Source organism: Ranitomeya variabilis, chromosome 2, assembly GCF_051348905.1.
Source record: "Ranitomeya variabilis isolate aRanVar5 chromosome 2, aRanVar5.hap1, whole genome shotgun sequence".
Taxonomy (NCBI): domain Eukaryota; kingdom Metazoa; phylum Chordata; class Amphibia; order Anura; family Dendrobatidae; genus Ranitomeya; species Ranitomeya variabilis.
In genome coordinates, this window is record NC_135233.1 from 42,342,796 (window position 1) to 42,370,019 (window position 27,224).

General features: G+C 42.7%; 1 protein-coding gene across 5 annotated transcripts in view; it reads right to left on the reverse strand.

Moving 5' to 3' along the window:
* Positions 1-772: 772 nt before the first annotated feature.
* The window catches only part of SYT14 (synaptotagmin 14), a 203,785-nt gene continuing 177,333 nt past the window's right edge, over positions 773-27,224 (reverse strand). For 3 of the 5 annotated variants that reach the window (XM_077282335.1, XM_077282336.1, XM_077282331.1), the window contains 3 exons: positions 10,365-10,554; positions 3,564-3,620; positions 773-1,446 (listed from right to left, as the gene is read on the reverse strand). In XM_077282335.1, coding sequence (XP_077138450.1) covers positions 1,133-1,446; positions 3,564-3,620; positions 10,365-10,554 — 561 coding nt within the window. In that variant the 3' untranslated portion in view covers positions 773-1,132. Of the gene's footprint in view, positions 1,447-3,563; positions 3,621-10,364; positions 10,555-11,568; positions 11,707-27,224 lie in introns of those variants that run through there. The other 2 variants (XM_077282332.1, XM_077282334.1) reach the window with 2 other exon arrangements.

Below are 27,224 nucleotides of genomic sequence, written 5' to 3' on the forward strand. Positions count from 1 at the left end.
TGATACACAGTAAAATTAAAAATCACTTATTACTTGACAAAGGAGTGCATTTTCAATAATGAGTAAATTGAAAAGTTTCCTTTTTTTTCAATCACTTTGCAGTTTCACCCATTAAAGAACATAACAATAACCCTTTAATCACCGGCTCCAAATGGCAAGAAATAATTATTTTATGTAAGTCCAAGCCACTTGGAGTAATATCCAATACAATAACCCATACTCCAGATGTAGGCTGTCCGTACATAGGCAAGCACCCTACCAACATCAACCGGCAGCAGGACATCAATAAAGTATATGTCCCGCTTACACCATAGAGTTTGGTTGTAACTTGAAGACCAGTTTCATCTTCTAACCTCTTGCCCCAGATAACAAAATTATGTACTGCCATTGGATTTTGCCTCACTGTATGACCATTTAACTTTTTGTAGGAGACAAGCCCTTAACCCAGTGGTACTTAATTACACTTAATCACGGGCAAGTAAACGTAAACCATGGCCAAAGTACAGTAGATGGAGTCCAGTTGACCTCCTTGAAGGACTGGACATAAACTCAAAAGAGAACTTGCCAAATTTACTTACCAGCTGCCCAAACCTGCTGGACAACTAAAGTACTTTTTGCACCACCAGAGTTATCTATCATCAAACCACATTTCCCACAATGCTGTATATAGCCAACGAGACAGTGGGCACCACGGGAGACCTCGTTTTCTGCAATAACAGCTGGTGGGTTAGATTTGATTGCGGGGAAAAAGGAGACATAAAAAGACTGAACCAAAGGTTTTTACCCTACTTTGTTCTATGAACGAACCAAAAAGTAGCAGGTTAATTGGTGAGAACATTGTACAAAACAGTTTTTCGTCAAGACAAAATAAGAAAAAAGCACCTAAGAAGTCGTCGGAATATTATCTAGAAATCCAGCTTCATGTTGCTCACGTCCTTTGCCCATCTCCGCTCAGATGCACAGGAATACACACTGCGGCATGAAACCTCATCTCTGGTGTGTACTGAGCTTTCCACGGCATGTCAAAGCCATTACCTACGAGGAGCAATCATATGCAGGTGGCTAAATTACATCCCGTCCTTTCAAAGAGCAGATGAGCTCTCTTGAGTCACGAGAGACCTACCGATGGCAATTACGATTCCAGCAGCGTATGCCATCTACATACTTGCTGTCCTTTTGACTCTTTCATTTCAGTCCAATGATTAAGCTCTTCATCGCCCGAGCTGTTCAGACCTAAGGATATCCAGCCTATCATCTCCTTGCGCTTCATGCTGCGCTTGTTATAAACGGACAATATGAGAGTCACATCAGATAGTTGAAAGAGAGCCACTTGGAAAATGAAGGTTTCCTTGTACAGGGGGTTCGGCTGACCTCGTCGGATGGATGTCTTACATTTTGACATTTCCTGACCCATGGAGTTCAGCAGAGTTAACTTTACATAGGTATCTATAAAAATGAATGAGATGGTTAGAAATCATAGCGGGCATGCTGATACTACAGGGACACATTAACAGTCAATGCATTAGTGGTAGGAGAAGGATATGGAGTATACCAGTCATCCGGCATCAAATGCAATTTATTCAGCTCTATAATAAGATTTTCCATAAATGTCAATAGGAAAATCCAAGCGTTAAATATTTAATGCCAAAAAAAAAATAAAAATCAAATATTAGTCTTGGCTTGGGATGATTCAGACTATTGCATTTGCATATATACGGTATACCGCATAATCCTCTTGCATTCTTAATCATTGCACTAAGCCAAAAAAATATAGCATTTCTAACACTGAGCAAGCTTCGTCTAGCCACAACACTTGAAGCATACCACTGAGTTTTTGGAAGAATAAAAAAGACATCAACAGAGGGAATGAGAACAATTGATGGAGGAGGGTGGGGGGTAAAGGAGTAGAAGTGCAATGGTGACATCAGAAGAGCTGAGAATGTGATGCCAAATATGGGAACTGACTAGGAACACTCTGCATGGATGCGGTTCAGCGCCGCAGATCTGGGATTTAACCCTTCCCAATGAGGATGAGTCTCCTCACCCTGGTACACTGCACTGCATTGCCGGATGGACCTTTTTTTTTTTTTTTAGTTCTGATTGAGTTAAAAGCATCAGATCGGGAGCAAGGCGTCACTTGAATGCATCCAGATTGCAATTTTTTTTTTTACATTTGTCTGCAATCTGAGTGCGGATAATGCACTAAAATTCGTTAGGCTAACGGAGAAAATTTTAGCATAATAGTTTCATATGCGGCTTTCTGGAAAATCCGGTCATTTTGGTGGCAAACAGCATGAAACCATTATAAACAGAGAAGGACATTAACTCCATTGTGTTGTGTTCTCTTCAAACCATTATGCAAAATGTCGCCGTACAGTACAATTGTCAGGTTTACATAAAGGAAGGAATACCTGGAGTCATATGACGTGCATTACTATGTGCGGGGAACATGATGGAACAATAGGCACTTGATGCAAAATAGCTACTAACCCAGGGAAACTAAAATGCTGGTATATTACACTAAAGATGCCCAACATGGGCTCCATATTTTCTATGATAATGTAATTATGAGGCCCAACATGCGTTCCAAATCATCTCTTCTGTTGAAATGCATCTGGCATCTCAACACTGAAGACTTTAACCCGTCATTGGCTTGTATTCATCGGGTTATGTTCTTTGTTGCCTATCTAGTCTGATATGGGTAGAATGGGTCCAAGAAGAAAGTGCTGCAGTTCGTTGGCTGATTCTTGACATAAAGGAGTTTTCCAACTTCAGCAAAACCCTGTCCCCAGGCGCACTTTGTATAAAAAAACCCCCCAAAACTGTATAGAATTAATCTGCACCGGTTCCAGCGCTGAGTCTCCACCACTGTTCCCAGGGTCTGGTATTGTCTGCAGTGCAGTGAATCGGTGAGATCAGCCGTTCGTGCCATCTATTTGGGCAAAGCCGATGAGCTCACTCTCCGGGAGCAGTGGCGGAAACTCATGGCTGGACTGGTGGTTGATGAGTAAACTGCACAGGGGAAAGGGGTTTTCTGAAACCAGAAATCCCTTTTAAAGGTGCCCATATACCTTTACATGGATAATTACCAGGCAAATATTCATTCAGCAAGAGCTATCTCTTCCGATTCCCCCATACAATCGGTGAATGTATGAATGTTGGATGATCATTCATGTGTACTCTCTGGGGAGAGCGGAATAAGTCCAGCCAGACTCGACATATCTGTCTGCAGAACAAAAAATGTAAATTGCCTGATCCTTATGTTCCCCAAAACCATCTGTCGGGGGGAGAATCCTTTTGACCTGGTCAGGTCTGGTAGTGCAAGCAATGATCCACCTGGGGATCGTCCAGCATTACAATGCAGTGTTACAATTTGGATTAGTCTCCACTGTATATTCCGCAAACCATCATCCATCAGCAGAGGTCGGTTCCATTTACGATCCCATCCGGTGAACCACAGATAAGAGATACAAAAACGAAACAATATGGTGGACAGCTTTACTGCAAGTTCTCCTCTGCATGAGAAAGACAACATCCAAGCTACTAGTCTCTACGGAACTCACCTCGAATTATATAAACCTGTCCACCTATCAAGTGTTTTAGACAACAGAACAGTCCATCTGACAACAGAGGGTGGAGAGCAGAAAAAGAAATAATGACAATAGTTGGGTGAGAGAGGGTTAGAGGTTAGAGTGCAACCATTTCAGTACCAGAGGTCATGCATTTCCATGACATGACTTCTTCGGCCTTGAAAGAGTATACAGGAAGACATTTTTTGTAACTTGAAGAGGAACAGAATAGAAGTAGAAGACCATTTTCGGGACATCATTAGCATTAGCATTGGAATTATAACTGAAGCCAAGTAGTTGTTACATCTTCTACGACACACAACATTTTTAGGATTGGGTGTACATGAACAAAGACAGAGGTCCACAGACATTAGATGAAAGGTCACAGGTTCTAAAGTAGGAACATTGCCAGAAGAACACCTAAAAGATGGTCACCAGCTATACCACCCTACTGGTACTAAGGATCATCGAAAAGTTGTACATCATAAGCTGACATGACCATGAAAACATGACAGCTTATGCTGAATTATGTGACGAAACCCAACATGGCTGACCTTGACAATGGAAGAGGACAAATGTCAGCCATCGGGAATGATTCATTGCTGAGCCAAAGTCTTCCAAAATTAGGCATTTTCGACAACTTTTATCTAATGTCTATGGGGGCTTTAACACAGTACTGTACATACTGAGCTACTTATGGTCCTGCACTGAAAGTTGGTTATGTCTAGATATGTCTTGATAATTATGGAGAGTTAGAGCTAACCCTGGAGATAATATTTGGGCAATCTACAATTTATTTTTTTGATAATTAAAAAGATTTACTGTTGCCCAAGAACTTGCCAGAAATCTACCGATCACAAAAAACTAAATTACTTACATGCCTCCATACATATTAGATAAAATTTGGCAAATTTGAGAGGGATTGTCAGACCTCATAATGTGTATGGGGGCCTCCCGACTCTCCCCTGACTGATCATGTTAGGAGGAAATGGAACCGGTCTGCTGAATTCCATTGGTCGATCCTTTGTTTGGAGCGGAGATAAGCAGAAGAGTATAGCAGCGGGTATCTCGTAGAGAACACAGGAGCGCTCAACCGATTCTCAACCTGTCTTATGTGTTCCCTGGGGAGTATATAAGATGTTTCTAGGGGACACATGCACCGTGTTAATCCTAGGCTGTTAGTAGATGTAGCGGTGTACGATCACAGACTTGAGGTTGTAGGTTGAGAATCGCTGGTCTATACATCAAAATGCACCCGCACTATGATCTTACACAGCGCTGCACATTAACAGCACAGCATGAAGCCGAAGTCACGCCGCGTTACCCCGTGGGCTACATATACATCACGTTGTGAACCTTCAATGTTTTTTTGCTAAAATGAACATTGAGATATAACGTTTTTGTGTGAACTTTATCATATAATTCAAAGGGATATCCATTGATTTTTATTAATATTATATTATTATTTTGTGCCGTTATTTTTTTAATTACGTAATCATCATCTTTTTTTTTTAATCGTTTTATGCCAGTTTTATGATCTCTCCTAACCCCCCGGCCAAATACACATCCACATCCGACCAAGTGTGCATGCATTATCTACCTTGAGAACACAAGGATTGGGCCATGATTCATGGACGGGACCCGAGCTCAACAATCTGAAAATCATGGTACCAAGTTTGGGTCAGGAGACCTGGCGGCCAGTCCATGCATCGCTGTCCATCCTCGGACCAATGTGTGAATCCAGACTAAGAGTTTACCATCGGGGAATAGTTGAAGGCCGCCATACATCTTAACCAAAACTGGCAGTTTCGTCCAACATTTATCTACCGTGTATCAAGAGGCCACTATCACTATGTTGAAGTCTGGTAATTGCAAGCTCCTTTTCTAATGTCCTTAAAAAAACAAATCAGCCTAGTAATCTGAACACAGCCTAGGCAAATTTGTAAACTACTATCCCCGAAAACCTACAATTGGCTTTATAGATTTTCCTATAAACTAATAAAAGAACCCGGATATAATTTAAAGAGTTTTTGTATGGGAAATGCTTTTCATTCTCGTGGGAAAAGCATTCAGATTAGAAACATATTTGAGACATTTCTACTCTTTTCAAAGTGTCCGATTAACATATATATTATTTTTTTATTATTATTTTTTTATTTCTTTTTTAATTTATGAGACAGTGAAGCAGGGCAGGATCACAGATACTGATTACAGGTAAATTACAGGTAAATTACGGTGCCTTAAAGGAGTCCCAACATGGGGTTAATAAGATTGGGCTAAAGGAGATAAAAGGACCAATAATTTGTTTCTTTTTTTTATTTAACAAAGAAAAAGAAAATACTAAAAAAGATAAAATATATCTTATTACATATAGTTTATATAACATATATAGTATATATAATATGGAGTCATGGCAGAAAGTGTTTGCACCCTTGAAATTCTTCCAGAAAATGAAATATTTATCCCAGAAAATTATTGCAATTACACATGTTTTGTAATACACACGTTTATTTCCTTTGTGTGTATTGGAACAAAACAAAAATAAACCGAGAAAAAACAACAAATAGGACATAATTTCACACAAAACCCCCAAAATGAGCCAGAAAAAATTGTTGGCACCTTACCAAATTTGTGGATAAACTACTTTGTTTCAAGTATGTGATGCTCATTCAAACTCACCTGCGGCAAGGAACAGGTGTGGGCAATATGAAAATCACACCTGAAACCAGATAAAAAGGGGAGAAGTCTTTGCACTGTGTCTTGCATTGTGTGCCTCACACTAAACACTGAGGACAGAAAGAGGAGAAAAAAACTGAGGGCTTGAGAACCTAAATTGTTGTACAATATCAACAATCTCAAGGTTACAAGTTCATCTCCAGAGATCTTGATGTTCCTTTGTCCACATTGCACAACACAATCAAGACGTTTACAACCCATGGCACTGTAGCTAATCTCCCTGGACATGGACAGCAGAGAAAAATTGATGAAAGGTTGCAACGCAGGATAGCCCGAATGGTGGATAAGCCGCCCCAATCAAGTTTCAAAGAAATTCAAGCTTTCCTGCAGGCTCAGCGTGCATCAGTGACACAGAAATAAAAAAGTTAGAGTGCAGTTTGTCAAAATGTACATGAGTAAGCCAAAATCCTTCTGGGAATGCGTATTGTGTACAGATGAGACTAAGATAGAGCTTTTTTGTTAAGGGCATCATTTTACTGTTTGGCAAAAACAGAATGAGGCATACAAAGAAAAGAACACAGTACCTACAGTCAAATATGGTGGAGGTTCACAGATGTTTTGGGGTTATTTGCTGCCTCTGGCACTGGGTGCCATTACTGTGTGCAAGGCATCATGAAATCTGAAGATTACCAAATGATTTTGGTTCGCAATATAATGTCCAGTGTCAGAAAGCTGGGTTTGTGTCCTAGGTCATGGGTCTTCCAGCAGGACAATGACCCCAAACATACTTTAAGAGTCACCCAGAAATGGATGGAAACAAAGCGCTGGAGAGTTCTGAAGGTGTCAGCAATGAGTCCGGATCTAAATTCTACTGAACTCCTAAGTTGATGGTTATAGGAAGCGATTGATTGCAGTTATTTATTCCAAAGGGTGTGCAACCAAATATTAAGTTGAGGGTGCCAACAATTTTATCTGGCTGGCTTTTGGGGTTGTGTGTGAAATTATGTCCTATTTGCCTTTTTTTCTGCTTCTTTTGTGTTGTTCCAACTTACACAAAGGAAATAAACATGTGTATAACAGTAGCGCTCTGCACTCTGCGTCCATTCCCCGGCATAAACGGCGACTCACTCAACGCCGCGGTCCTGCACTTCCTCCCTTCTCTCCTGCTGCTGATGTCCAGGGTATGCGCACATTGTGCAGATCCCCAGGCACTGTGCTTAGGGCACACGACTGCGAGTGCTCTCCTTCTTAAAGGGACTGTGCGCACCTTCCTAAAATATCCCCAGTCAATGGCTGGGAGACAAGTACTATTTACGGCACCTTAACTTGAATGGAGGAGCCTGTTCAACATTCTAAAATGCTTGATAGTTCTCATGTCCCAGTGCTCGTATCCCAATATGCATTCCCTGTAAGTCAGCTCGCCTGCCTGTCTTCAGCCATGCCCACCTGCCTATCAGCCATGGCCGCTTGCCTATCAGCCATGGCCGCTTGCCTATCAGCCGTGGCCGCCTGTCTGTCTATCAGCCATGCCCGCCTACATCCGCCTTCCAGGACCAGTTGTGACCGTCAGTATCCGCATGCCTGTGTCTGTTGTGCCAGTCACTATACCATCCGTGCCTGCCAGTACTTGCTAAATCTACCATTCCTGGCCATTCGGGCGTCCTGTCCCTTGGGGGTCAGCTGCCATCTACCCGAGGTCAGTCCTGTTGTAGCACCTGGTTCCGTCTCCCTCGTCCCTCCACGGATTGCGGTATTGCCAGCTGTCGTGCATCTCCCCGCTTCATGGCACAGTGGATCCACCACCCAGTCCGTTACAAAAGCAAAACGTGTAATTGTCTTGGAGTAATACTTCATTTTCCGGAACAATTTCAAGGGTGTCAACACTTTCAGCCATGACTGTATAAATAATATATTATATAGCATATATAATATAATATAGTATATACAATATATTATATATAAAAGATAAAACGTATCATATATGAAAATATATATATATATATTACTTTATTATTTATTAATTTGTATTACGCTATCTCTAGCATTTTTAAATTTTATTTTTCCTCAAATATATATATATACACACACACACACACACACACACACACACAATAAAAAATAAGAAATATATATATTTTATTATTTTGTATTATTTAATTTAGCTTTTCAAAATTATTTTCTTGAAAATTACCTTTAATTATGATTACGGTATATATACAGACATATACACGCTGACACACACACACATATATATATATATATATATATATATATATATATATATATATATATATATATACAGTGCCTCAAAGTAGTATTCAACCCCCTGCAGATTTAGCAGGTTTAATAAGATGCAAATAAGTTAGAGCCTTCAAACAAGAGCAGGATTTATTAACAGATTCATAAATCTTACAAACCAAAAAGTTTTGTTGCTCAGTTAAATTTTTATAAATTTTAAACATAAAAGTGTGGGTCAATTATTCTTCAACCCCTAGGTTTAATATTTTGTGGAATAACCTTTGTTTGCAATTACAGCTAATAATCGTCTTTTATAAGACCTGATCAGGCCGGCACAGGTCTCTGGAGTTATCTTGGCCCACTCCTCCATGCAGATCTTCTCCAAGTTATCTAGGTTCTTTGGGTGTCTCATGTGGACTTTAATCTTGAGCTCCTTCCACAAGTTTTCAATTGGGTTAAGGTCAGGAGACTGACTAGGCCACTGCAACACCTTGATTTTTTGCCTCTTGAACCAGGCCTTGGTTTTCTTGGCTGTGTGCTTTGGGTCGTTGTCTTGTTGGAAGATGAAATGACGACCCATCTTAAGATCCTTGATGGAGGAGCGGAGGTTCTTGGCCAAAATCTCCAGGTAGGCCGTGCTATCCATCTTCCCATGGATGCAGACCAGATGGCCAGGCCCCTTGGCTGAGAAACAGCCCCACAGCATGATGCTGCCACCACCATGCTTGACTGTAGGGATGGTATTCTTGGGGTCGTATGCAGTGCCATCCAGTCTCCAAACGTCACGTGTGTGGTTGGCACCAAAGATCTCGATCTTGGTCCCATCAGACCAGAGAACCTTGAACCAGTCAGTCTCAGAGTCCTCCAAGTGATCATGAGCAAACTGTAGACGAGCCTTGACATGACGCTTTGAAAGTAAAGGTACCTTACGGGCTCGTCTGGAACGGAGACCATTGCGGTGGAGTACGTTACTTATGGTATTGACTGAAACCAATGTCCCCACTGCCATGAGATCTTCCCGGAGCTCCTTCCTTGTTGTCCTTGGATTAGCCTTGACTCTTTGGACAAGCCTGGCCTCGGCACGGGAGGAAACTTTCAAAGGCTGTCCAGGCCATGGAAGGCTAACAGTAGTTCCATAAGCCTTCCACTTCCGGATGATGCTCCCAACAGTGGAGACAGGTAGGCCCAACTCCTTGGAAAGGGTTTTGTACCCCTTGCCAGCCTTGTGATCCTCCACAATCTTGTCTCTGATGGCCTTGGAATGCTCCTTTGTCTTTCCCATGTTGACCATGTATGAGTGCTGTTCACAAGTTTGGGGAGGGTCTTAAATAGTCAGAAAAGGCTGGAAAAAGAGATAATTAATCCAAACATGTGAAGCTCATTGTTCTTTGTGCCTGAACTACTTCTTAATACTTTAGGGGAACCAAACAGAATTCTGGGGGGTTGAGGGGTTGAATAATAAATGACCCTCTGAAAAAACTTTTCACAATTTAAAAAAAAAATAAAGAAATAACATTCTTTTTTGCTGCAGTGCATTTCACACTTCCAGGCTGATCTACAGTCCAAATGTCACAATGCCAAGTTAATTCCAAATGTGTAAACCTGCTAAATCTGCAGGGGGTTGAATACTACTTGTAGGCACTGTATATATATATATATACACACGCACACACACACATGAATAAAATTAATCCGTATGTTCGCTTAAAATAAAATTTGGATTCAGGGACTAAAACCTTTTGAAATAGTAACCTGAGATTTTATTTGATGGAGATATAAAATGTGTCCTCGTCCTTTGCCGGTAATTAGCGTGGCTGAACATGATCCCCCATAGCAGTAAAACTCATTATGAAGGAGAAAACATAGAGGCATCGCACTCACTGGGAGGTCTGTTGGCTGACAGGTTTTTGAAGTGGCTGCCTTTTATCACTTCTGCGGAGAGTCTGCCGGTGGTGGCATTATAAAGCAGGCCGATGAGGATTTCAGGAGCGGCTCCGTGGACCAGTGATTGACAGGAGGACGTGCTCTCTGTGCATGACACTTCTGACATACTCATTTGGGAATCACAGCCCTGGAAACAAACAGATAAATCTTATATTGCAGGTCCTTGTGCAGAACAAACATAATGCTACACGACACAGGAGTGCGGGAGAAAGTGGGAAATAACAGCGTGCACCCTGTGCCCGGACAGTAGGGGCGGTATTAATACTGGCACATTATTTTCTTATGTCTCAGGAGTGGCACCTACCTGCCTTTTGGAAGTCCCAATAATAGCTAGAAGTCATTCAGGAGCCTCAATTCTGCATAAAAGTCAAGTAGGCGGTCCTACATAGTGATTGATAGCTAGCTCTACATGCACAGTTATAAAGGGAAGACTGTCAATCATTACTGGGACCGCCCGCTGGACTGTTACATATTATATAGGGAAGGCCGTCAATCATTACTGGGACCCCCTATTGGACTCTTACATATTATAAAGGGAAGCATGTCAGTAATTACTGGGACCGCCCACTGGACTCTTACATATTATAAAGGGAAGGCAGTCAATCATTACTGGAACCCCCTATTGGACTCTTACATATTATAAAGGGAAGGCTGTCAATCATTACTGGGACCGACCACTGGACTCTTACATATTATAAAGGGAAGGCAGTCAATCATTACTGGAACCCCCTATTGGACTCTTACATATTATAAAGGGAAGGCTGTCAATCATTACTGGGACCGACCACTGGACTCTTACATATTATAAAGGGAAGGCTGTCAATCATTACTGGGACCGACCACTGGACCGTTACATATATAAACACCAGGGATTACAATGAATAAAATACAAGTTATACTGTTTTCAGCTCCTCCTGCTTTATAAAATCCTGCCTGCAGATCAGATACCATTTTCAATATGACAGGTTCTCTTTAAGACAATGTTCTCACCCTAGATCTAGGTGCAGAGGATGACACTTGTAGTTCTATATAGTAGTGCCCCCTACAGATTATTCCAACAATACAGTCATATAATAGATACCAAAACAGGGCCATCACCTTTAAAAGGGAACTGTAATTTCCACAGACTTTGCATGAATCAATAGTACATACGAAAATAAGAAATGTCCTGATCTATCTTATGATAAAATTTAGTTTCTTTCTCCACTCATGAACCACTTCTTCATCTCTCTCCTGCCTCCTGAGCTCACGTTTCACAAGATTCGCTTCCTTTTATTCTCTATTGAGAGGGTAGAGAGGAGGAGAGGTGAGGATCAGAGTGAGAAAACTGAAAGAGCCAAAAAGATTATGCTGAGCTTTCTAACAAGTCTTTTAGCTCATCCCAGAGCTGTATTCACAGCTACACTGCCCAGTGCTGCTGTATAATTTCCTTCTTGATGGTACATCTCTCTGTGGGCAAACTAAAGAATGAAGAGTAGAAATCCCTCTTGTCTGTGTGGTATATGGCGGAAATCACAGTACATAGTCTCCACCAGCTCAGAGTCAATTGACATATTGATATAGATATGTATATATATATATATATTTTTTTTTTTTTTTGCATATTTTGTGTTATATTATGTTGTTTCAATCTAAAACCCCTATTTATTAAGAAAATAAAGGGAAAAAACCCTGTGACACATTACATTTGTTATTACTAATTATTGGCCATTTTTGAAGGAGCCACAGTCAGGCCCTCAGTCGCCATAGTCACATTTTTATTCTTGCTGCTCCACTGAATATTCCCTTTTACCTTTTTTTTATCCGGTAGAGATACGGGCCTTTTGGTTAATAATATATATATATTTTTTTAACAAAGGGGCGTAGAAGCCTAAAGACACTCCCCCAGAGAATTATGTGAGACACACCCCCTTGGAAAAAACAAACAAACCATAAATATCAGCACTAAATAATAAAAAGGCTACTCTTTCTGGAACTATATGGCGGATTGCAATAAAGATAAAAGCAGAATATTCAGGGCAGCAGCGGAAATAAGATAAGAGCAAAGTCTGGTCTCTTCTCACCTGGTGACAAGTCCTCTTTAAACCTGCCTGTAAATCATGATATATTATGCTGAAATGTGGTTGTTCCCTGGCTGGAACACAGCCTATAACAACATGCCAGAGATTGGTATTTTTTACTGCAGCTACGTTCTACTGTGCCAAGCTTAGCCGTCCGACATCAGCACTGGAGAGAATAAATGGGTTACATAGGATCCCAGATGTGTTGTATTAGGAATCTATGAATGTTATAATGAATAGGGTTGATTAAAGGGGTTTTCCTGTTTCGGCATAACCCCTATTCCCAGCCTGCATTTTGTTTAAAAGAAGACAACAAATAAACTGATCTCTACTCACCCTCCCTAGGTCCAGCACCGAGTCTCAACTTCTGCTCCCTGTGTCTGAGCTCAGAACTCACTGACTGGCTACAAGATGTCTGAAACCGAGAGCAGAGGCAGAAACTCAGCAACGGACCTGAGGAGGGTGAGCAAAGCATTTTATTTATTTTTTTTACGCTGGGGAAGTTTTTTTTAAATGAGAACATCTTTAAAACGAACTTGTGAACTGATTCCTGATGCTTGAATCACGGGCAGCATGAATCAGAGACCGGCTCCGGCTCTGGACCGCTGTCTTAGATTGACAGGCCTCTCCTTATAATCGCACATATAAGGAAAACCTGTCAATCTAGATGAGTCGGGGCTCGGGATGCCTGAATCAGCTGACAGTTTCCCTTTAAATCCAGTTTATAAATTCGGATATTCTGAATTTTACCGAAATGTAGTCCTTCACTGGCTGGAACACAGCCTATAATAGGCATGGATAATTGTTACTCATATTATGTGTCACACAATAGAAACTCTAAACAACCAGCGCCTGTCTATCACCTGACATTACGGTAGACCGGTAGAACAGAGGAGATGTCAGTCAGAGCCGTGCTATAATGACTCCATACTTATGATAACCGTGGACAGCCCAGATCATAATTCCTGCAGTTCCTCGGAGACAAACATTCATTAGCACATCGGAGACAGTTAGTTTTACCGAAAATGTCAACTTCTCCTGTCCTGCAGAAAAAACCCTCTGTAGATCATCCTCAAGGTTCGTATTGGGTAATCGTTAATATCTTCCAGGGTGTGTTGTGGGGAACTTCTATGGTCGTACGTGTAATCTCAGCTTTATTAATTACCGCTTACACCACCTGCGTAGCTACACTACTTAATCACTTTGCGTCTCATTACTTTTATCTGGTTTATTAGACTAATGTTAGCCGAAACCCCCGATATCGATGGATTCGGACAACACTGTAATGCATGTGGGGGCACCCACCAACTAATCATTGGAGGTGATGTCCAATTTCTGGCCGCCAATTGCTTTGTTCTCCTTGAGAAAACGCCGGCAGAGACGTCTGTTGGTGGCTTTCTCATAGAGAACACAGGAGCATTCGGCAGATCGAGTGCTACTGTGTGTGGGAAAGACGGCCGAGATGGCTGCGAGCTCAACAATCGGCCGATACATTGTCCATCTAATATGTATGACCGGCTTTAGTTGTGAAAAAGGCAAAGCTTGATGACACGCAGAGCTCAGCTCATAAGAAAAGACGGTCCACGGGATGCCTGTTTTATCTTCCCTTAACGCTTTCCATTAAATATTCAGATGGCTGCTTTTTTTATGTGGCTAGTAAAATCCAACCACAGCCTATACACTCTGATTATATGGCAAGACCCAAAACCACACAGACTTAATGAAGGAATAAACTGTATGGGTCGCCACTTTGCATAATACCAGTCAACCACCGGAAAAGATCAGACGCAACTGAGAAGCTTTGATAATGATCCTCGTTGACTTATGATCTTATATATATTTATATCTCCGCACAATATGTGGCATCTAAGGAGTTTATAAGATCTATTTAAGAACCAAACATTTGGGAGAACCATGTTCAGGACCCTCAAAGTCATGGTTGCCAAGAGCATCTCACGTTCTGGAGCACCATGGATTACATGATCACCCCACTGATTTCAATGCGAATTGTTGGGTGCTGTCTTGGTGTCCACCATCGTTACCCAAAGAATCACTTGCTGGATAAACATCAAGCACCAAAGTCCCAATTCCAGCGAAATACTAAGACCCAAAACAGAAAAGGGGGGTAACCTGAAATACGGCTTCATTTATGGATACCAGACCTTTTAGAAACATCCAAAATAAGATACAACCTCAATATGGTCAAGGTTACGTCAAGAGGAAGGTTTGACTGATCATTGGATGTCTCAATGCTAAAATTCCAAGATATCAATCGTCTTTCATCCATAAAGAGACGCAGAAATTCCCATAGCGGGGGACACGGTTCTCACTTGAAGACCGTTTTTAGGTCCTTCAGGCGCAGATGTGAGTCTCTGTGCTATAAGTCTACATAAACGGGTGGAGAAACATTTCAAAGATCATCACAAAACAATTCCGTCTTGATAAAATAGCTGGATTTTTTTTTTCCTTCTTGAAAATCCTCTAGCTCTAAGAGAGAGGATATTATTACGCCACCATTACAACCAATTCTGTATTCGGAGGCGACTGTTATGTGTTTCAAAAACAGCTGCTTAAAATACAAATCAGATTGCTAAAGCCGGTGTTTTGTATGCGCCATAATCTGACACTGCATTATTCATACATAAATCAATTATAGAAAATAAATGGATTCGAATGTAGGACGGGAATACGACAATGCAAAAAAAAAAATAAAAAAAATTTGCTCTGTGAGGCTTGAATACTTAAATACAACACAAGATATAATCAGATAAATAAAATATATTCGCGTATAAACAATCGGTGGCAGGACCGGTGAAGAGTTCATGCAAAATTCATAAGGGATGAGGAGATGAATATGGAAAATAAGCAGGGTTAAACGCATTGTTGTCAAAGAGATAAAGCCCATAATACACCAAATAGAGTGATAATATCCAACGTCTTCATCATCCTATCGGACACAAAACATAACGGAATGAAAAGGAAACTGTCAGCAAGATCATGCCCTGACTTCGCGTGGCATTATTTGGTGATAGGTGGCCCGTTCTTATTAAAATACCCCATGTTGTATCGTAAATTGCTGCAGAAACGTTTTAACACGGTCCATGTTAGGTCGAATTCGACGTCTGTAAAACAATGTCCGTACTCAATGTCCGTACCGGGACGGAGGTCTCCTAACCCAAACTCAACAGTTTCAGGAGATCCGCAACCAGTCTGGACTTCACAATCTGTACTTCATGGATGTCCGAATTTGGCCTTCAAGCTACTCACCTACCCTGGGTCTAGTGACAAGCCTTGGTTGGGGTTTACGGTGTCGGTTACTGGCTGCAACGTTAGGTCGACAGTGTTGAAGTGAATGAGTGAGATTAGTTCGTGTTTTTTTCCAAAACCAGAAAACGTCTTTAAGTGCAAGGCTTAGGGAACAGTATTGTCTGGGTGTTCCCGTTTCAGCTTCCCCTTCCTAAATCAGTTGGGTAGGGTATATTAAACACCTTTACTCTTATCTAGTCCTGCTCCCGATACTGAAATGACCCATGGCAATAGATCAGTGGAGGTCCCAGTCTTTCAGATTCCAACTGATCCACAAATTTTCAACCTATCTTTTGGATAGACGCTAACTTGATGATGATGATGATGGGAATAACCCTTTGAAACGGGTTGTGCCAAGTTTTGAAGTTATCTCCTATCTCTGGGGGTCCGGCCGATCTGTAGAACAAGACTCTGAAGTACTCCCGTCTGAAGTCAAGCATGCTTACCTCTGCTCCATTCATTCTCTATGGGACTGATGGAAATAGCTGAGTACAGCTCTCTAGATCAATGGGGGTCCCAGAGGTCAGACCTCAAGTGATTGGGTAGTTATCCCGAATCCTATGGCTACGGAATAGCTTTGGTGCGAGTAACCGTGCTTTTACGAAACTTTCCATATGTGACATAGACATGAAAAAAGTTTTGTAAAAGGATGGGATCCAAATGCTGATCGCAAAAATCAAAGGAGCAGAAGTGCTTAGCGCCACTCTCTTCCGAGACAGAAGACAACAGAAAATCTTTAAGCCCATCCTCAGTCTCAGAGGAGAGGAGTACTCGGCTGAAGGTTTACGCTCCTTCATTTCATAAATCGGTTGGGGTCTTAGTACAGAGGCAGCCACCGATCAAAACTTCTGATACACCAAAAGTTTTCTGAAGCTGCAGTTACACTTTTATCAGCAGTAGCAATGCTCAATGTCAAGGAGCAGCTGGTAAAGCAACCAAAAATTTAGGTTGCATAAAAAGGGAGACGTGGTGATGTCATTTACTACAATGTACACCAGAAAACTAGTGAAAATTGTTTCTAAAATCTATATTTAATTTTCTGGTGGGTAAAAACAAAATGACCTATTATTGACAGGTGACAGGTTTTCTTTATACAGAGGGCTTAACTTGCTGGAGCATCTTGTTTGACTCTCGTTATGTCGGCCCCTATGTTGGCAGTGTAGTAACAGGCTGCTCTTGTGGCGCTAGGGTGAGCGATCTGTATACGGGATAATCATCTTATCTCCTCTTAGCATTGCAGGTTGTACGCTAATAGCATTAGTACTGTGTTACCGCGCGGCGCACACAATGGCAGCCTGTAATGTACTGCTGTAGAGCCTTCCGAGGATGATGAGCGCTGATGTTATTTGCTTTTGCCTAATCAGTCACACACAGGTTTTACTCCAGAAATAATTTTGGAATGCAAATGTGATTTCTTTTATTGACAAAGGATGAGCTTAGCGGCTTCGGAAACATAGGATTTATTTACCGGAGGGCTGTAATGAGATTTTTTTTTTTATACTTGAGAGTTTGCGTTGATCCCTCTATAAATGCTTTTTGATTATGTGGATGGTTTATTTATTATGCATTAACCAAACTACAGCTCAAATCGAATCATGTCGGGGATTCCACGTAACTACAGTAATGTACAGTACTCTCAGTGTCAGTTCGATCCTGGACACACCACACTGCATGGATGGGTGACCACATTGCATGGATGGGTGACCACAGTGCATGGATCGGTGACCACAGTGCATGGATCGGTGACCACGTTGCATGAAATGGTGGCCGCACTGCATGGATGGGTGACCACAGTGCATGGATGGGTGACCACAGTGCATGGATCGGTGACCACAGTGCATGGATCGGTGACCACGTTGCATGAAATGGTGGCCGCACTGCATGGATGGGTGACCACAGTGCATGGATCGGTGACCACAGTGCATGGATCGGTGACAACGCTGCATGAAATGGTGGCCGCACTGCGTGCATCAGTGACCACACTGCATGGACCATGACTGCACTGCATGGAGCTGTGACCACACTGCATGAATCATGACTGCACTGCATGGAGCTGTGACTACACTACATGAAATGGTGGCCACACTGTGAGGATCAGTGATCACAATGTATGGATCAGTGACCACACTGCATGGACTATGACCACACTGCATGGAACTTGACCACACTGCATGGATTGGTGACCACACTATATGGACCTTGACCACACTGCATGGATTAGTGACCGGACTACATGGACCATGACTACATTGCATGGATTGGATATCACACTACATGGACCATGACCACACTGCATGGACCTTGACCACACTGCGTGGACTGGTGACAACACTACATGGACCATGACCACACTGCATGGATTGGTTATCACACTGCATGGACCATGACCACACTGCATGGATTGGTTATCACACTGCATGGACCATGACCACACTGCATGGACTGGTTATCACACTGCATGGACCATGACCACACTGTATGGATTGGTTATCATTATCATACTACATGGACTATGACCACACTGCATGGACCTTGACCACACTGCATGGATCTTGACCACAGTGCATGGATCGGTGATCACAATGCATGGACCATGACCACACTGCATGGACCATGACCACACTGCATGGATTGGTGACCACACTGCATGGACCTTGACCACACTACATGGAACTTGACCACACTGCATGGAATTGTTATCACAATGCATGGACCATGGCCACACTGCATGGACTATGACCGCACCGCATGGACTATGACTGCACCGCATGGACTTTGACCGCACTGGATGGACTATGACCACACTGCATGGACTATGTTTGCAATGCATGGACTATGACCACACTGCATGGACTATGTCTGCACTGCATGGACTATGACCGCACTGCATGGAGTGCATGTTGTGCTCCATGCTTTGCTCCACACTGTGCTCCATACAGTTTTTAAACCAGATGGAATAAAAAGCCTATAGTTTATCGGCTGGTGCGTGCCGCCATATTTCTACCTTTTGGAGCGTGACATTTAATGCTGCACATTGCACAATGTAAATGCATCTTACTAATCCCTCACAATGGGGACAAACACAGTGCCGGCAGTGCACAACCCTCTCATCTCTTCCATGGGTCTGAACTACAATATTATTTCCTATTTTTCACAAAGAAAAAAAAGTAAAATGGACCAGATCTTCCATCGGGGCGGCCACGTCTGCAGTGTTGACAGGTGCAATGGCACCAACACGACAGCTTATAATGCTCTTCACCGATCCCCTCGATCCCCGCAGGAACTGACAGTGAACTCACCCAGGTCTGAGAAAGGTAATCCACCTGTCAGCTCGGCCCCTATAGTGTCGGGGCGTCACTGATGGACAGTGACACATCTTCTCGGTTGGAAATCTTGGGCTTATGTGACCTGCTTAGAAGGACGCTGAGCTTAATAAGAGATGGGAGTGCAAGAAAACATGGAAGTAGATAATACCAGTAAAAAAGCGCTAAGGATCGTACACACACAGCACATATGTAGATGTCACTGGAGATATAAACAGTGGCGTGTAAAAGTTTGTGCACCCCTGGCCAAAATCACTGTAAATGTGAACAGTTATGAAAGTTTAAGATGAAATGATCTCTAAAAGCCTATAGATAAAGATAACACATTTCCTTTGTATTTTAGGTAAAAAAAAATATTGTCAGAACAGGGCAAAATATGTCAAATACGATTGCCTAAAAATCTTTCATGTAGAAAAGATAATTAAATAATCTTTTTAAATGTAATGTGTCATCAGGTTTTGAAAGCAGCATGATCCAGGGGCCGAGACCCTGATTCCAGCGATGCGTCACTTACTGGGCTGCTGGTGTCAGTTTTGATAAAATCACAGTTTTTTTCAGCTGAAGATCTAACAGTTCTCTGAATGCTGAGCTCGGTACAACTCCGCCAACACCACTGATTGGCTGCTTTCTGTGAAACAGCCAATCAGTGCTGGTGGCGTGGTTGTAAAGAGCTCAGCTTTCAGAGATCTGTGGCAGATAAAATATGGATTTTATCAAAACTGCAGAAAGCAGCACAGTAAGTGACACATCATTGGAATCAGGGTCTCTGCCCCTACATTACGTTACTCTCAAATTAGGAGTCATAAACTTGGTGACAGATTCTTTTCAAGGGTTTGAAAACAGAAAAGCAGATATACTACAATATAAGTATTCAGAAATAAAGTTTCCAGACTAAGTTTCTTAAACACAGAAAAACAGGAGTTTGTGATTCAGCTGTTAAGTGGTGTCTGAGATAATGCTGAGACCTACTGCTGGGAGAGAGGAATTTTTTGGAGGGGGAGTGTTATGAACTGGTGGCCTAGGAGCAGCATGAGACGTACTCTGGAGAAGGTGGTACCTGTACTGACCGCAGACCCTGAACTTAACACCACAACTAGAAGTAGCCGTGGAATGTACCTATCACTCCCTAGACAGCTCGACACAGCCGGAGGACTAATTACCCCTAGAGATAGAAAAGGGAAAACTATCTTGCCTCAGAGAAAATCCCCAAAGGATAGACAGCCCCCCACAAATATTGACTGTGAGAAGAGAGGGAAATAACATACGCAGACTGAAATCAGAATTTAGCAAAGGAGGCCACTTCTAGCTAAATAGAAAGGATAGGACAGAGTACTATGCGGTCAGTATTAAAACACTAGAAAATATCCACCACAGAAAATACAAAAATCTCCACATCTAACTAAAGGCATGGAGGGTATATCTGCATCTCCAGAGATACCAGCTTGGCAAAACAAATCTTTATACAGACCAAGCTGGACAAGACAAAACATGGAAAATAACTAGAACGATAAGGCCCACAGCATGTGGACTGCAGAAAACAAAGCCAGCACGGTATTCACGGTGGAAAATGAAATGCTAGGTGAAATCCCAAGAAACAATTAAAACCCTATATTAAGGGTCACCAATCTAACCCAAGAAGAGGTGCGAAACCGGCTAAATAAGATTAAAATAGATAAATCTCCGGGTCCGGATGGCATACACCCACGAGTACTAAGAGAACTAAGTAATGTAATAGATAAACCATTATTTCTTATTTTTAGGGACTCTATAGCGACGGGGTCTGTTCCGCAGGACTGGCGCATAGCAAATGTGGTGCCAATATTCAAAAAGGGCTCTAAAAGTGAACCTGGAAATTATAGGCCAGTAAGTCTAACCTCTACTGTTGGTAAAATATTTGAAGGGTTTCTGAAGGATGTTATTCTGGATTATCTCAATGAGAATAACTGTTTAACTCCATATCAGCATGGGTTTATGAGAAATCGCTCCTGTCAAACCAATCTAATCAGTTTTTATGAAGAGGTAAGCTATAGGCTGGACCACGGTGAGTCATTGGACGTGGTATATCTCGATTTTTCCAAAGCATTTGATACCGTGCCGCACAAGAGGTTGGTACACAAAATGAGAATGCTTGGTCTGGGGGAAAATGTGTGTAAATGGGTTAGTAACTGGCTTAGTGATAGAAAGCAGAGGGTGGTTATAAATGGTATAGTCTCTAACTGGGTCGCTGTGACCAGTGGGGTACCGCAGGGGTCGGTATTGGGACCTGTTCTCTTTAACATATTCATTAATGATCTGGTAGAAGGTTTACACAGTAAAATATTGATATTTGCAGATGATACAAAACTATGTAAAGCAGTTAATACAAGAGAAGATAGTATTCTGCTACAGATGGATCTGGATAAGTTGGAAACTTGGGCTGAAAGGTGGCAGATGAGGTTTAACAATGATAAATGTAAGGTTATACACATGGGAAGAAAGAATAAATATCACCATTACACACTGAATGGGAAACCACTGGGTAAATCTGACATGGAGAAGGACTTGGGGATCCTAGTTAATGATAAACTTACCTGGAGCAGCCAGTGCCAGGCAGCAGCTGCCAAGGCAAACAGGATCATGGGGTGCATTAAAAGAGGTCTGGATACACATGATGAGAGCATTATACTGCCTCTGTACAAATCCCTAGTTAGACCGCACATGGAGTACTGTGTCCAGATTTGGGCACCGGTGCTCAGGAAGGATATAATGGAACTAGAGAGAGTACAAAGGAGGGCAACAAAATTAATAAAGGGGATGGGAGAACTACAATACCCAGATAGATTAGCGAAATTAGGATTATTTAGTCTAGAAAAAAGACGACTGAGGGGCGATCTAATAACCATGTATAAGTATATAAGGGGACAATACAAATATCTCGCTGAGGATCTGTTTATACCAAGGAAGGTGACGGGCACAAGGGGGCATTCTTTGCGTCTGGAAGAGAGAAGGTTTTTCCACCAAAATAGAAGAGGATTCTTTACTGTTAGGGCAGTGAGAATCTGGAATTGCTTGCCTGAGGAGGTGGTGATGGCGAACTCAGTCGAGGGGTTCAAGAGAGGCCTGGATGTCTTCCTGGAGCAGAACAATATTGTATCATACAATTATTAGGTTCTGTAGAAGGACGTAGATCTGGGGATTTATTATGATGGAATATAGGCTGAACTGGATGGACAAATGTCTTTTTTCGGCCTTACTAACTATGTAACTATGTAACTATGTAACTTATCTTTGTTGAAATGAACAGCAAGCAAGAGAGACCAGGCAGGGAAGTGAATCCTCCAGGAAACAATGGACAACTGGCACTAACTAAAGGGTCAAGCAAGACTAAATAGCCCAGTCAGAATTGCAATAAGTGGACACACCTGATGAATGCTGCGATCCAAAGACAGCAGCACTACCACTTATAACCACCGGAGGGAGCCCAAGAGCAGAATTCACAACAGTACCCCCCCCTTGAGGAGGGGTCACCGAACCCTCACCAGAGCCCCCAGGCCGATCAGGACGAGCCAAATGAAAGGCACGAACCAAATCGTCAGCATGAACCTCGGACGCAACAACCCAAGAATTATCCTCCTGGCTATAACCCTTCCATTTGACAAGATACTGAAGCCTCCGCCTCGAAAAACGAGAATCCAAAATCTTCTCAACCACATACTCCAACTCCCCATCAACCAACACCGGGGCAGGAGGATCAACAGAGGGAACAACAGGCACCACATATTTCCGCAACAAAGATCTATGAAAAACATTATGGATGGAAAAAGAGGCCGGAAGGGCCAAACGAAAAGACACCGGATTGACAATCTCAGAAATCCTATAAGGACCAATAAACCGAGGCTTAAACTTAGGGGAAGAAACCTTCATAGGAACATGACGGGAAGACAACCAAACCAAATCCCCAACCCGAAGGCGGGAACCAACACACCGACGACGGTTAGCAAAACGCTGAGCCTCCTCCTGAGACAACACCAAATTGTCCACAACATGAGCCCAAATCTGCTGCAACCTGTCAACCACAGAGTCCACCCCAGGACAATCAGAAGGCTCTACCTGCCCTGAAGAAAAACGAGGATGAAAACCAGAATTACAAAAGAAGGGTGAAACCAAGGTAGCAGAACTAGCCCGATTATTAAGGGCAAACTCGGCCAATGGCAAGAAAGCCACCCAATCGTCCTGATCAGCAGACACAAAGCATCTCAAATAAGTTTCCAAAGTCTGATTAGTTCGCTCGGTTTGGCCATTTGTCTGAGGATGAAACGCGGAAGAAAAAGACAAATCAATGCTCAGCCTAGCACAAAAGGCTCGCCAAAACCTAGAAACAAACTGAGAACCTCTGTCGGACACAATATTCTCCGGAATGCCATGCAAACGAACCACATGCTGAAAAAACAACGGAACCAAATCAGAAGAGGAAGGCAATTTAGGCAAAGGTACCAAATAAACCATCTTAGAAAACCGGTCACAAACCACCCAGATAACCGACATCCTTTGGGAAAATGTCAGATCTGAAATAAAATCCATAGACATATGCGTCCAAGGCCTCTCAGGGAACGGCAAAGGCAAAAGCAACCCACTAGCGCGGGAACAGCAAGGCTTGGCCCGCGCACAAGTCCCACAGGACTGCACAAAAGAACGCACATCCCATGACAAAGAAGGCCACCAAAAGGACCTACCAACCAAATCTCTGGTACCAAAAATCCCAGGATGGCCAGCCAACACAGAACAATGAACCTCAGAAATCACTTTACTAGTCCATCTGTCAGGAACAAACAGTTTCCCCACTGGACATCGATCAGGTTTATCGGCCTGAAACTCCTGAAGAGCCCGTCGTAAATCAGGGGAGATGGCAGAAAGAATCACCCCTTCCTTCAGAATGCCGACCGGCTCAAGGACCCCAGGAGAATCAGGCAAAAAGCTCCTAGAGAGGGCATCCGCCTTAACATTCTTAGAACCCGGAAGGTACGAGACCACAAAATCAAAACGGGAGAAAAACAGGGACCATCGGGCCTGTCTAGGATTCAGCCGTCTGTCAGACTCGAGGTAAATCAGATTCTTATGATCAGTCAAGACCACAATATGGTGCTTGGCCCCCTCAAGCCAATGACGCCACTCCTCAAATGCCCACTTCATAGCCAACAACTCACGATTGCCGACATCATAATTGCATTCCGCAGGCGAAAACTTTCGAGAAAAGTAGGCACACGGTTTCAACAAGGAACCATCAGAATTCCTCTGAGACAAAACGGCCCCTGCCCCAATCTCAGAAGCGTCAACCTCAACCTGAAATGGAAGGGAGACATCCGGCTGATGCAACACAGGGGCAGAAGTAAATCGGCGTTTAAGCTCCTGAAAGGCAGAAACAGCCGCAGAGGACCAATTCGCCACATCCGCGCCCTTCTTCGTCAAATCGGTCAGGGGTTTAACCACACTGGAGAAGTTGGCAATAAAGTGGCGATAAAAATTAGCAAAGCCCAAAAATTTCTGAAGGCTCTTTACAGAAGTGGGCTGAATCCAATCATGAATGGCCTGAACCTTAACCGGATCCATTTCTATAGATGAAGGAGAAAAAATGCAGCCCAAAAAAGAAACCTTCTGTACTCCAAAAAGGCACTTAGACCCCTTCACGAACAAAGCATTATCACGAAGGATCTGAAATACCATCCTGACTTGTTTCACATGAGACTCCCAATCATCTAAAAAAATCAAAATATCATCCAAATATACAATCATGAATTTATCAAGATAATTCCGAAATATATCATGCATGAAGGACTGAAACACAGATGGAGCATTAGAGAGCCCGAATGGCATCACAAGGTATTCAAAATGGCCTTCGGGCGTATTAAACGCAGTTTTCCATTCGTCACCCTGCTTAATACGAACAAGATTATATGCCCCTCGAAGGTCAATCTTAGTAAACCAACTAGCCCCCTTAATCCTAGCAAACAAATCAGAAAGCAAAGGCAAAGGGTATTGGAATTTGACTGTGATCTTATTCAAGAGGCGATAATCAATACAGGGTCTCAAGGAGCCATCCTTCTTGGCAACAAAAAAAAAACCTGCTCCCAATGGTGAAGAAGATGGCCGAATATGCCCCTTCTCCAAAGATTCCTTAACATAACTCCGCATGGCGGTATGTTCTGGCACAGACAGGTTAAAAAGTCGGCCCTTAGGGAACTTACAACCTGGAATCAAGTCGATAGCACAATCACAGTCCCTATGCGGTGGAAGGGAACTGGACTTGGGCTCATCAAATACATCCTGGAAATCTGACAAAAACTCAGGAATTTCAGAAGAGGGGGAGGAGGTAATTGACATAAAAGGAACGTCACCATGAACCCCCTGACAACCCCAACTAGTCACAGACATAGATTTCCAATCTAATACCGGATTATGCACCTGTAACCATGGGAAACCCAGCACAATAGCATCATGCAAATTATGCATCACCAGAAAACGACAATCTTCCTGATGAGCTGGCGCCATAGACATGGTCAGCTGTGTCCAAAACTGAGGTTTATTTTTAGCCAGCGGTGTAGCATCAATGCCCCTCAAAGGAATAGGACTCTGCAAAGGCTGCAAAGGGAACCCACAACGTCTGGCAAATTCTAAGTCCATTAAGTTTAAAGCGGCGCCTGAATCCACAAATGCCATGACAGAAAATGACGATAATGAGCAGATCAGGGTCACAGATAACAGAAATTTAGGTTGTACAGTACTGATGGTAACAGAACTAGCGATTCTCTTAGTACGCTTAGGGCAATCAGAAATAACATGAGCAGAATCGCCGCAGTAAAAACACAACCCATTCTGACGTCTGAATCCTTGTCGTTCAGCTCTAGACACAATCCTATCACACTGCATAGGCTCAGGACTCCGCTCGGAAGACAACGCCACAGCGCGCACAACTCTGCACTCGCGTAAGCGCCGATCAATCTGAATGGCCAGAGACATAGAATCACTCAGACCAGCAGGCTTGGGGAACCCCACCATGACATCTTTAACGGATTCAGAAAGACCCTTTCTGAAGATTGCCGCTAAGGCATCCTCATTCCATTTAGTCAGTACAGACCATTTTCTAAATTTCTGGCAATAGGATTCTGCCGCTTCTTGACCCTGAGACAGGGCCAACAAGGTCTTCTCAGCATGATCCACTGAATTAGGTTCATCATACAATAACCCTAGCGCTTGAAAAAAGGTGTCTACATTAAGCAAAGCAGGATTTCCAGCTTCCAGGGAGAACGCCCAATCCTGAGGGTCACTGCGCAGCAGAGAAATGACTATTTTAACCTGCTGGATGGGATCACCAGAGGAACGGGGTTTCAGAGCTAAAAACAGTTTACAGTTATTTTTAAAGCTCAAAAATTTGGACCTGTCCCCAAAAAACAAATCAGGAGTTGGAATTCTAGGCTCTAAAACCGGAGTCTGAACGATATAATCGGAAATACCCTGTACTCTAGCAGCAAGCTGGTCCACACGAGAAGCCAATCCCTGAACGTCCATACCAGCGCCAAACTCCTGAACCACCCAGAGGTAAAGAGGAAAGAAAAGGCACAACAGACTACAGAAAAAAAAATGGCTCAGCACTTTCCTTTCCTTCTTCTGAGATGCAATTAACTCATTGTGGGCCAGTTGTACTGTTATGAACTGGTGGCCTAGGAGCAGCATGAGACTTACTCTGGAGAAGGTGGTACCTGTACTGACCGCAGACCCTGAACTTAACACCGCAACTAGAAGTAGCCGTGGAATGTACCTATCACTCCCTAGACATCTCGACACAGCCGGAGGACTAATTACCCCTAGAGATAGAAAAGGGAAAACTATCTTGCCTCAGAGAAAATCCCCAAAGGATAGACAGCCCCCCACAAATATTGACTGTGAGAAGAGAGGGAAATAACATACGCAGACTGAAATCAGAATTTAGCAAAGGAGGCCACTTCTAGCTAAATAGAAAGGATAGGACAGAGTACTATGTGGTCAGTATTAAAACACTAGAAAATATCCACCACAGAAAATACAAAAATCTCCACATCTAACTAAAGGCATGGAGGGTATATCTGCATCTCCAG